General features: G+C 38.6%; 2 protein-coding genes across 6 annotated transcripts; one reads left to right on the top strand and one right to left on the bottom strand.

The window, feature by feature from the left end:
• Positions 1–1,288: 1,288 nt before the first annotated feature.
• On the bottom strand, positions 1,289–7,016 carry LOC137607540 (dnaJ homolog subfamily C member 16-like). 5 transcript variants are annotated; one of them, XM_068333397.1, is made up of 15 exons: positions 6,874–7,016; positions 6,521–6,702; positions 6,377–6,443; positions 5,937–6,261; positions 5,633–5,817; positions 5,375–5,479; positions 5,106–5,264; positions 4,874–5,004; positions 4,606–4,789; positions 3,928–4,107; positions 3,735–3,811; positions 3,510–3,590; positions 3,222–3,309; positions 2,959–3,131; positions 1,290–2,877 (listed from the first exon to the last, which is right to left on the bottom strand). In XM_068333397.1, the coding sequence occupies exons 2-15, from the start codon at positions 6,691–6,693 to the stop codon at positions 2,403–2,405; spliced, it is 2,403 nt and encodes an 800-aa protein (XP_068189498.1). In that variant the 5' UTR covers positions 6,694–6,702; positions 6,874–7,016; the 3' UTR covers positions 1,290–2,402. The 5 variants fall into 5 exon arrangements, with proteins under 5 accessions (XP_068189522.1, XP_068189498.1, XP_068189489.1 ...); XM_068333388.1 differs by having other exon boundaries at positions 6,521–7,016; XM_068333405.1 differs by having other exon boundaries at positions 2,959–3,129; positions 3,247–3,309; positions 6,521–7,016.
• A 228-nt stretch (positions 7,017–7,244) lies between these two features.
• casp9 (caspase 9, apoptosis-related cysteine peptidase) lies at positions 7,245–10,600 on the top strand. Its single transcript, XM_068332478.1, has 10 exons — positions 7,245–7,587; positions 7,701–7,911; positions 8,054–8,146; positions 8,230–8,288; positions 8,397–8,573; positions 8,661–8,750; positions 8,932–9,079; positions 9,202–9,390; positions 9,466–9,575; positions 9,689–10,600. Exons 1-10 carry the CDS (start codon positions 7,456–7,458, stop codon positions 9,794–9,796), a joined length of 1,317 nt encoding a protein of 438 aa, XP_068188579.1. The 5' UTR covers positions 7,245–7,455; the 3' UTR covers positions 9,797–10,600.
• The last annotated feature ends 1,884 nt before the right edge of the window (positions 10,601–12,484 follow it).

The following is a 12,484-nucleotide window of genomic DNA, read 5'->3' as shown; positions in this document are numbered from 1 at the left end:
ACCCTTCACACCTGAGACAACTGGAGGAGTATGCTCACGAGGAGGGGGCCAAAATACCTGTTGAGAGGTGGAGAGGTCTCATTGACAGCTACAGAAATCATTGTGCAACAAAATATTAAGTTATGGGTACCATCATTTTTGTCCAGGCCTGTTTCATTAGTTGTTGTTTTTTTTAAATAATTCTGTTGAACGACAATTCCAAAATAATGTCTGGGTTTGATTGTTTTATTTTCAATAAATTTACTGTTACTTTGGTAATTTTCAAGTGATTTTGGTGACCATCGGTTTTTCTTTCATTAACAGAGGGGTCCCAACAATTTTGTCCACGTGTGTATATCTGCAAACCTTTTCATACATGAAACTCCTGAAAACTCTGATGAGATCAAGACTGACAGATGAACACCAGCATCAGTGTTTGAGACTTTTTGTGAAGATCCCAGAGAGGTTTATTTGGTTATTATCTATTTCATTGAGTGTTCTTTATTTCATTAATACTTATTTCCGGACTTTTTTCTGTTAGAACCCAGAAAGGGTTATTGATATTTGGAAATGTGTGCCTTTCTGGAAAGCAATAAATGTTTACATTTAGGCACCCCTGCAATTTCTGTTACAAACTGATCCCTGCCCCCCATCAGAGAAGGGAAGACTTATGTGACCCTTACAGGAAAAAGTTTGGAGACCCCTGCTCTTGAATGATTGCTAAAGTGGAATCATCTGTCAGTAAATCTTCTTGTTGAAAACACTGAGGTGAGTTTATCTATAGTGTCTTTTGGCACACAAGAATGATATCTTATAGCCACAGCCAGATTTTACTTTTCTTGGCCTAATAAATAAATGTAAAAAAAAAATCATGTGAGCAAGCTACTTTTCTTTTTTTATCTAAAAAAAGTCATTAAAAGATTCTTCCTCAGATCAAATGCATTCAAACAAAAAGAATCCAGTTTCTTCCTGTTTAAGGGCTCAAGAAATTTTTGAATATTTCAGTTACAGTGAACATCTTGAAGAAGACAGTACATAATGGATCTATAACACTCAAGTTAATCTCAACGCAGTGTTCATTTCCATTTCAACAGGACCCCAGAGTGTGAAATTGAAGATATATTTGTTTACAACAAAGAAACATTCTGATGACAATGTTAACAACATTCACAGCACAAAATTGGAACATGCCACCACAGGTAAACTGACAGATGCTTTACTCTTACTATTTTTGACAAATCAATCAAGATTTAATGTGTACCCTCATAAAGAACACCATAATGAAAATGTCACAAATATAGCATTTTTATAAATCCATATAAATCATACACCATAAATCATACACAATATTTAAAATACAGATCAGATGGATAACATGATAATATACAGCATTTACAGAGTGCCTTCAAAATTACAGCAAAAAATCGATGATGCTGATGAAACAGGTTAATAGATCAAGGAAGCACACAACTTTATTTATACCTTGATGTCTACATGATTCCAAATACAAAAACGAGAATGTCCCACACAACCGTGGCCAAAGTATTTCCTGAAGTGAACAGCGTGTTTGTTACATGTAGCTACTGTCTACAAGAGGTTGTTGAATAGTGTAAAAAAATTCTTGCTTATACTGAAGTAGAATTTAAGGTACAAGTCAAAAAATTTCCATCATTTACTTATATACAGTATAACTGATTCATGCACTTCAGGTTGATTGGCCGGTCCCAAAAATTGCCCTTAGGAGTGAGTGTGTGTGTGCATGCTTGTCTGTCTTTGTGTGTGGCTTTGTGGTGCACTGGCGTCGTGCCCGGATTGGTCCCCTGCCTCACACCCTATGCCAGCTGGGCTAGGCTCCAGCTCCCCGTGACCCACTACAGCGGATAAAAGCGGCAGAAAATGAATGAATGAATGAATGAATGAATGAATGAATGAATGAATGAATGAATGAATGAATGAATGAATGATTCATCAGTGCAAACATAGAGAAACCCTTCTTAGGGCTATTAAAAAAAGGCAGTATTATTACACAAGTACACTTTATTCCACAAACGAGCCAGCACTCAAGAAATCATGAATAAGGAAAGCCAAATGGGCTGAGATGTATGAAAATGTAATTTTCTATTAGGAACATGCACCCCTCTTGACAGTATCAACAACAGAGAAGAACCCAGTTGTTCTGTCTCCTTTGATGATGGTGGAAAAAGTACAATATACAGGCAAAGTGTGTTTGCTTGAACAAATCTCTACAGTATTATTGGACAGACTCACATGTAAATAAAACAGCATGCAATGGTTCTAAGAGTAGTATGCTGTATCTCAGTAGTTGTAGTGAAGTAAATTTTGTAATACTGACCCAACATTATATTTTATTTCTAGTGCAATACAAGTGGCCAAACACAAAGACAGTATGACAATGGATAATATTAAGTCCTTCGTTGATACACCTCCATCTTTTTACTAGGTGTGATTTTATCTAGTCCTGGCCAGGCAGGGATGTAGCAACGAGGCAAAGTGCCTTCAATCAGCCTTTCCATCCACAACCCCAGTCGGTCCAGTTTATGGTGCATCTGTAGTGTGGATATGTTGCGGGTTCGGCTGGATTTCCACAGAAGGTAGTCATCATGGGAGGTGGACCTCAACCTCCCGCCAGTTGGGCCACCTTTGTCCTCAAATGATTTGATATTGAGATCCTCCCCAGTGTAGACAGGCTTGAACAGACAAAGGTATTTCTTATGGCCATTCAGTGCCAGCACATAGCCAGTGTAGTCAGTCTTGTCATTTCCCCCACTACCCTCATTTGCATCAGTCTGTATGGCATCCTGGACGTGTCCCAGCAGTGTGTTCATCCACTCGCTGTGTTTATCAATATTCAAGAAGGAGTAATGCAATGTCAGACTCCTGGAAGAGTGTTGAAGGAATAACTGTAATGACAAACTTGAATGGTCCACAAAAACGTGCAAATGTTATTAAAGAGCTTACCCTGTGAAGGAATAAACCTCTTTAGCGAACTTGCTGAGAAGGATGTTCTTGGAGGCATCAGTAAGAACCAGCACAATGTTCATGTGTCCTGGTCTCAGCTTCACCAGGTTGCTTGTATAAGTGATATCCGTCAGTTCAGTGACCTCCACAAAATTATTCTTGGGTAGCCGACTATAAGTTAAAGAATAAATATAAACAATATTATAAAACACAATAAAGTCTGCACTCATCCAGTTATATTAAATATTCAAGTACTCTTTCCTGGAAGTAATTCCAATTCCAGCTGACCCATTTTCAGCTTTTGTAAAGTCTTTTGCCCTTAGTTTACTCTGGTTGTCATCACTTGAGTCACTGAAAAACAAAAAACAAAATCAATTTTTCCCCTAAAGCAGTTATGCAGGCATAGAATAATTCAACAGTAGTAAAACTTTTTCTGTTTTCTCGTCAGGATCAGAGGTCTTATTACTGTATTTTACATTACTCCAGGAAAATCTGATATTCCCACAGTTATAGGTATTAGTAGTGAAAAGAAGTATAATAAAACAACCAACCTAAAGGCTTGAATGACCACAGTTCCAAACAAGATAAACAAGGCAGAGAAGATAAGGGACAGAAGAGGCATCATCTCACGCCTGTGAATAATCACAAGACAATGCTTGCATGTGTTATTATACGTCTATGATGTAGTTCCAATTCTTAATATGAACCCTTTCAAGTACTGTATATGGAACAGATTAATGAATTAAAACTGCACAGTTAGTTGACTGCCTACCTACCAGTTGTTATGCAGTATATCATCAGTGATGTCAGAGAGGTAATCATAAGTTGCATAGATCCATCGAATTACAAACACCTGTAGAACATTTATACATTGAATGCTATGTGTGACTGATATTGAAGAAAGAGCACTTAGATGGAAGAACACTGTTATTGTTTAGTCATACTATTATTTTCTCCGAGGGAACATACTGAGGCAAACTCGTTGTTGAGGTCAGGCAGCACAGCATCATAAATTAAGATAGATGGGTCCCTCTGAAGATGCTCAAGTTCCTCCAGAAGATGCTGCTTGTTCTCATCACTGCCATTCCAGGCAGTCACAGGCTTGAACAAGACCTTGCCTCCAGCATTACGCCTCTCAAGCATCACTACCTGAGTAAAATTACACAATTAAATCAGTCTTGAATTTTTCGTTTTCAACAGAACTTGATTTCTTGTTAAAGTAATCAGACCATTTGCTGAGACATATGATATACTTCTTGTTATCAAGCTGTAATTAAGGAATGACCTATGAAAATCATGAAATGATCTCACATCTGTTACCACAACATTACTTCAATAATTGTTAAAACAAATCTATAGTCTATAGCAAATGTGTCAAACTCAAGGCCAAATGTGGCCCTCCACATCATTTTACGTGGCCCGCGAGAGTATGAAAGGTCAGAGTGAAAATCAGAGTTATTTGACATTAAGGAGTAGTTACACGTTACATTTAGTTACATTTATAAATAACATATGGCCCTTTGATTACAGCCGTTATGCTGATGTGGCCCTTGGTGAAAATGAGTTTGACACCCCTGGTCTATAGCAGTAAAGACTCTCACAGACAGAGATAATAATTTGTAGCTCTTGAGTTGGACATGAGCATACCTGTGTAGGTGGCAGTGCATTGTCTTTGTACCGCATGAAAATATCACAGAGAGGTTGCTGTAACCGTTGGTACACATAGGCAAACCGTATAACATCTTTAGAATTGGTAGATGCAAATGAGAAAAACTCATGTTTCCCAAAAGAAAAGGACTCTTCATCACCTGTGATCAGCAGGACGCAGTATCTGAGGAAAGAGTCACAAATTCACTACAGCAAGTTTATTAACTAACAATCCACAAACAGACAATAAACTGAGAGATCATCTTACTTTCTGCGCCTATGAAACTGTTTGACGGGACAGAGTTCGTCAAAGAACTTCTGGTTTACCAGCCGTGGCACAAGCAGACATTTATTGTTTGACATGAACTCATCAATGATTAGCTTTTTCAATCCTTTGGTCTGAAAAAAAAAACCCCACATAGAATTATAGAATGAGTGAAGCAAACACAAGTGCAAGCTGAACTACTTTTTTACACAAACTTACTGCTGCTCTAATTTACCTGTATAATATCAGCAGGCTTGTCAATATTCTCTTTGAAAACCAGCATGGTCGGAGCATAAGTGTTGATGTTAAACTGTTTTTGCAGACTGGAGGTCTCTGAAAGACCTTGATCCACATAGCCAAACTGCAAGTAGTCTTTATAAGCAAAAGCTGTGAGCTATGAAGATGCAGACATAACATATCAAAATTATTTTTATGGTGATGCAACTGATGTCAGTGGCACCTCAGGTACACTTTACATTAAAAAAAATTAACGCAAAAGCCTACTTTGTAAAGAAGAGGTACTACAGGCACTTGGTCAAACAGAAGTACATTTGGCTTGTTGAGTTCATGCCAGCTGTTCAAGAACTCGAAGCCATTCTTGTCGGTGACCTGAAATAGAAAACATGCTCAATGATTCAATCTTTTTGAAATAAATCCCTATTCTATAGATGCTCTATACATTTTGCAACCAATGCTACATTTGGCTTTAGCTTTTCCTTAAGTCAATTTGTAGCATTTATCAAGAGACAAGTAAAAATGTACCCGCTCCACAAGTCTCTGGGGAAGAAGGTCTTCTATAAATTGCTTCAGGTGCTCCTTTGCTACAGCATAATGGAAAAAAGTCACTTTTCCATTAATTACTCCGAGTATTGATGGTGTTCGATGGGCACCCAGGTGATTGGCTAAACGTCTCTCATAGCCAACATCCACCACACCTATTCCAATTCCTGCAAAGTCAGGATATCCACAAACATTTGCATAGCAACCTTTTCAACTCTTTGTATACATTTAATAAACGACAGAATAGCTAGGTAATTTGTAAATGATTCATTATTTTATTTCAAACCTAGTGTCTCCATTTCCTGCACCACCTCCTTCCAGACAGGCTCAATATGGATACAGCTGAAGCACCAGTCAGAGGTGATCTTGATCAGGTATGGCCTCTTGTAGCTGTCAGGTACCACATCACTGACGTACTGGTTAAAGTGCAATATGTACTTCCTGTCTGCAAAGTCCCTGTGGTTCTTGCTGTCGAAGTGAAAGCTGAAAAAGGACTCGTCAAAGTAAAAGCTGTCATGGCGATGACTGTAGCGTCCACTGCTGTATGGCTGGCTGTCATCTGTCTGCCCATAACGATCATAATTGGTACGTTTGTTTTCACTGGATAGGATCTACATTTGTGGCAGAATGAATATTAATATAGCAGTTTAAAAGTAATATAGCTGTTTAAAGGTTGTGCTGCAAAACATGTTGAGGAATTCACACACACAAAAAAACCCCACTAACCTCATAAGATTTGGTAATCTTGATAAACATGTCCTCAGCACCTGGACTTTTGTTCTTGTCAGGATGCCTTGAACAGAGGATGCTCCTTAGAATTACAAACTGAGGTTGACTAACAATAGATCAAAGTCATATGAATATATTTACCATTCCTTTGCGAGACGCTTGTAGACCTTCTTTATCTCAGCCTGGCTTGCACTTCTAGTTACCCCTAAGATTTTGTACAGGTCCATCTCAGACCCATGGCTTACTCCTGTTAGCATCACTGCTGAGAGGAACGCCGCTGCAGCTAATAATACAGGCATCTTTGATCCTGTCATTGCAACAACCTATAACATTTTAAGAAGATTAAATCTGAGAAAACTCACACTTGAAATGATGCAAAGATTACACGTAAACCGTGTATATTATCAGATCCTGCAGTAACATAATGTAAGATAGTAAATTTGGTTGGTTGCACTGCTGCAGTAGCTCTCGGATCTCTAAACACGACTCGTCACCTCAAATTGGCGCAGTCAGCTGGTATTGCACCGCATATTCAGTGAAGGTTATTTTCTTCTAATAATGTAATGTAATGTAATATAAATATAACACATAAAAAAGGATGTCTGAAGTGGCATCTCGTACTCCCTCCATGCTGGACGAGCTGTCAAACTGCTAAGCAACAGAGGGGAGGAGGCCAGGAATTGGTGACGCCCGATGATTCTTTTGTGTGTGTTCGATTATTGTCCTGCGCGTAGCGATGTTCCGGATGAACGTATCGAAGTGGGTTAGGTTAACCGGGCGGCAGCGCCGCGCTGTAGCTTTTAGAATCAAACGCACCCTGTCCTGATGCACCAATCACAAGCAAGGATGTGTAAACAAGGAAATGTTTTATGCAACAGCGCAGAGATAAGCGAAACCGAAATTAAACTTGTAGTATTTGTATAGGGATCAAATAAATAGCCATTCGCCCTTCACAGTGGAGTAATTTCAAAATATTACCTATTTACTTGTAACAAATGTATGTGTTATAACTATCAATTATTATACTTGGAGCTTGTTTTCTTCGTCTCGACTTCACAAGAAGCCGTCTGTGTTAAATGGAGGAAATACACAAGAATATTCTTCGTCGTAATAGGATCAATCTTGTGACACAGTTGGATCCATTAATTCTCTATGATAGCCTTCTGGAAAAGGGAATATTCACACAAGACATGATTGAGACGATAACGGTACGACGGCTGCATGGGTCCCGATATAGAGATTTAGGTTGATTATCTGTTATAGGTTAATAGTGTAGTCTGATCCTGACACAACATCTACGTATTCGCTTGTTTCTGATCAGAGATCTGGAAACAGACGCGACCAGGCCAGGCAGTTAGCAATGGACCTAGAGACCCGTGGGAGTCGAGCCTTTCCATTATTTCTGGAATGCCTGCAGGAAACAGGTCAGCAGAGTTTAGCAAGTCTTCTACGGAATGGAGGTCCAGACGTTCAGTTGCAGCCTGTCAGAACCACTCAGGCTGGTCGCCCTGTTGTCCATCCTCTCGATGTTTGTAAGTTTGTGATAATGTACACAACTGATCAGACAACTATGCTTAGAAACACTGTGATTGCAATAATCTGTAACCTTTTGGTCTGGTCTTGTAATAGAGAACACAATACGGTCATTTATCATATTTGTGTTATTGATTTCAGCCTTTGAAGCATCTCTGCCAGCAGGTGTGGACACAGACAGAAAATATGACCATGTTTCTCTGGGAGATAGATTAAATCCTACTCTCACTCCATGTAAAGTAAACTATTAATTTACATATTGGTAAAAGTTTTGTAAATTTTTTGATGCTTAACATGACTTTACACTTATATCACAGCACCTGAAAAGAAGGACATTGTAGTGGGAACTCAAAGCAAATATCCATGTGACTTTCCAGTGAGTGTCATTTCTTATACAGTTTTGAACCAATAAAAAGACAAAATGCGATATAAAAAAACAACAATGGCTTCCTTACATCTACTCATTCTTTTCTGTGTGTTTCAGTGTTATAAAATGGATGCCAACCCATGTGGACTTTGCCTCATCATAAACAACATGGAGTTTGAAACTCAGAGCAATCTGGACAATCGCAGAGGGTCAAACATAGACTGTGACAAGATGGAGAGTAGATTCAAAGCTCTCAACTTTACTGTGGAAGTTAAGACAAACCTGAGACAAAAAGTAAGGATAATTTATTCATATCCAAAAATGTAAACTAAGTTTTAAAAGCTTGTGATTGTACAACTGAAAGTCAACTTTGCATTACAGCAAATCAAACATGAGCTGTCAGTGTTATCTAAGACAGACCATTCACAGTATGATTGCTGTGTGGTCATCATGCTGTCTCATGGGACTGAGGTGAGCTATGTCCTGCACTTGGTAGTATCTTGATTATCATTATACTGTCAACTGCTGAAATGGCATTGGATGTTCTCTGCCCTGTGGCAGAGAAAAAAATGCAGTCACAACCTCTGTCTGGACTTCAGGTGACATCTAAAACCCAATGAGCCTTTGTCATTTTTTTGTTTTTTTTTTACAGGCGAGTCACAGCCGCTTCCCTGGTGCTGTGTATGGTGTAGATGGACTGCCTGTCCCAGTCCAACACATTACGAATTACCTCAATGGCCGGCATTGTCCATCGTTACAGGGCAAACCAAAACTTTTTTTCATCCAGGCCTGTGGAGGAGGCACGTAATACTGACCACAATGTTTAATAATTCAATGTAAAATGTGTGTTTAAAACCAACAGCATTTAAAAGTCGCATAGACTTAAATTACTTTCACAGAGAAGAGTATTTTTGCCCCTCAGATGAGAAAGACACAGGCGTGGAGGTGTCTCCTGGTGAGTTTGAACCATCCATGGGTGGAGCAGATGATGAGACTGATGCTATTCCAACGTCATCCAGCAGTGACTCACTCAGCATGTCTGATGAACCTGATGCCAGAGTCACGCTACCCACACCGTGTGATATCCTGGTGTCCTATTCTACCTTTCCAGGTAAGGGTGTGTCACATGTATAAATATGACTATTGTGTTGGTCTTCCTAATTCCGCTTTGACCACATGATTTCAGGTTATGTTTCGTGGAGAGACACCCAGTCTGGTTCCTGGTATGTTGAGACACTTGATCGTGTTCTGAAGGAAAATGCTGATACCTGTGACTTGAGCACCATACTGATGATTGTGAGCTTTTCTTGTCATATCAGCCAAATTAGCTTGGAGTTTAATAATTGCCTTTGAGCATTTAGAGTTTAGATCCTTAATGTAAACGTGATTATTGTCTCTTCTATTTCAAGGTTAACCATGAAGTCTCCCAAAATTCAGCAAAAGGTCTCTACAAGCAAATTCCTGGTTCCTTTAACTCCCTCCGTAAACGTCTCTACTTTCAAACCCAAGCAAAATGACAACCTTCATCATAACGTCATCGTCATCACTTTCAGGGGTTGTCAGTCTATGGCAGTGCCATAAGTCATGAGTGCAATTCGCTAAGATCAAATCTAATCAGAACTGAATGAAATTGCCAAATTGTGGCATTAATTTTTTTTACCAACACAATCATATCTAATCTGTTGTTGTATTTTACATGTTGTGAACAGTTCTAAACAACTTTCATTTTTGAAAAACATATATTGTTAAAAATGTGGCATGTGTTCTGAATAGTTAATACTGTACTAGCGGGAACCTATGGAAATTCCAAGATAGAACAGTAATATCAGACTTCATACCAAACATATGAAAACAAATGTATTGGTATCATAAATCAAGTGCACCCAACATAGTCAAAAATCAACGTGGTGACTTTGTGTTGGCAAATCTCCATTGATTTTTGACGACAGTATGTTGAGTGTGCTTGGTGTATAATACCAGTACATTTGTTTTAATATGTTTGGTGTGAAGTCTGATAGTATTGTTTCATCGTGGAATTTCCACGAGTTCCCGCTAGTTTCTAATTCAACAGTATGACCTTCTAAAATGGCCTTGAGATAATACAGTGCAATGTTAAGGCAGGTTCAATTTTGTTACACAATAAAGCAATGCAAAATAAAAATAAAATACATGTTGACATTGTGTATAAGAAACAATATTCAGTTTTAGTAGCACTGCAAGAACACGCTTTAATTTACATTAACAGGCATTGATAGACATACATTTATAGGGTACTGTATCCCTGAATCCGTCAGAGGTCTCCCACCAGCAGCGGCGTATCCTGGTCTGACCCAGAACTGGTGTCCGCGAGGAACGTGAATGAATGAATGAATGAATGAATGGATAAATGGATAAATTGTATGACTTATAAAGAAAGAAACACACAAACAAAATATCCAACTGTCAAGCATGTTCATCGTCTTCTACGTGGAGCTGTTATACGTCAGAAAATAGCGGTTTTAACTTCGTCCATTCTGGGTGTACATGTAAACACGGGTCACACACACTAACCTCACAGTGGTTTTCGTCACGCAGACACCCCCCCGGACAGAAACAGTTTCGGTTACAACGTCCACACAACAACGCATACCCGGCATTTTCAAAAAACTTCACTTTGGCCGGCGTTTCTGTCTGCATTGTCGTGTGGACGAAAGGCGAAACCGCAACAAAAAGCCTCGCTGCACGATGCCTTGCGGCATATTGTTCATGTGATTCCTTCTGGCAGTTGCGCCGTGATTGGTTGGGCGCTTGATTGACAGGTAGTGGGTGGAGTTTAAAATTGTGACTGAGGTTTTCAAGTAAGCTTATTCAAATATGTAGGTGCGGAAATATATATATATATATATATATATATATATATATATATATATATATATATATATATATATATATATATATATATATATCGTCTGAATAAACGGTGTTTTTTGTTATTTTGTTAAAAGTGAAGTAAAGATAAAACTAGACTCCAGTAGGTGATGTTTGAGTCAGTGAAAACAAATCATATTAAAATGGTCACTTTTTAAATTTGAACAAGATATAAATTATTCTAATAGATAAAATCAAATGTATTTAAATTCTTTCAGTTAAGAGCTAAACGTGATATAATAATGCTGCACACCATCTCTGCAGTTGCAGGTCTGCAGTTTGTGAGACAGTGACACTGGAACCCTGCTTTAATAATAGTAATAATAATAATATAGAACTTTAACATTTTCATTTCTGAAAAAAAATATGGAAGCTGTCCACTGACTCACGTTTCCATACAGATAAAAAAAATGTTTTGTTGAGAACTAATACTGGTGTGTCGTTCTACATTCTGCTGTGAATGATCAACACTGTATTCTGTTCTACATAATCTGGCTAAGAATTTAGAGTTGAAAATAATGACATTATGGAACCATGTCAATGTTGTCATGCTATGTGTTTTAGTGAAACTGGTCAGTTTAGCTAACAAGTTACAAATGTTATAATGGATTACATTTATATTGTGCTTTTTTGTGCACTCAAAGCTCTCTCAATGGTTCCAATGGTTATTCATTCAGTCTCATTCGTACTTGGTGATGGTAAACTACATGTGTAGCCACAGCTGCCATGGGGCAGTCTCATAGAAACATGGCAGCCAATCTGGTCATTGGCGTCTTCGACCACCATCTGAACATTCATACACATTCACACACCAGCGAATTACTTCACTGGAGGCAAGAGGATGAAGTGTCTTGCCCAAGGACACAATAACAGATGATGGGGAGTGGGATCTGAACTGCCAAAGCCACTGCCTCCCGTGTCATAGGCTCCCCCATGCAATGCTTAAGAACAGAGTAATAGATAAATGATTAAAACTACTTAAGAAGATATAGGTCCAACATTTGTATAGACAGAATACTGTATACACAAAAATAGAATGAATCAAAATTAAAATGAATAAAATTAATACATAAACAACAGGCAAATTTAGCTGCATTCCAGGTGCAAATCATTCTACAATTAACTATTTAGTTTTATGGCCTGAGGGATGAAGTTATCTCTGAGGCTACAGGTCTGGGCCTGGATGTCGCAGCCCCACACCTGTAGGAAAATCGGCCCGTTTGGGACATTGACCAGATAGCAGTAGGCAGAACAGCTTATGGCTGTAATGATGTGGGTCTTTGGGTCTTTTTGGTTCG

This window comes from Antennarius striatus, chromosome 2 (genome assembly GCF_040054535.1).
Source record: "Antennarius striatus isolate MH-2024 chromosome 2, ASM4005453v1, whole genome shotgun sequence".
Lineage (NCBI taxonomy): Eukaryota > Metazoa > Chordata > Actinopteri > Lophiiformes > Antennariidae > Antennarius > Antennarius striatus.
The sequence above is the reverse complement of the archived record's forward strand: the minus strand, read 5'-3'. Positions and strand labels throughout refer to the sequence as shown.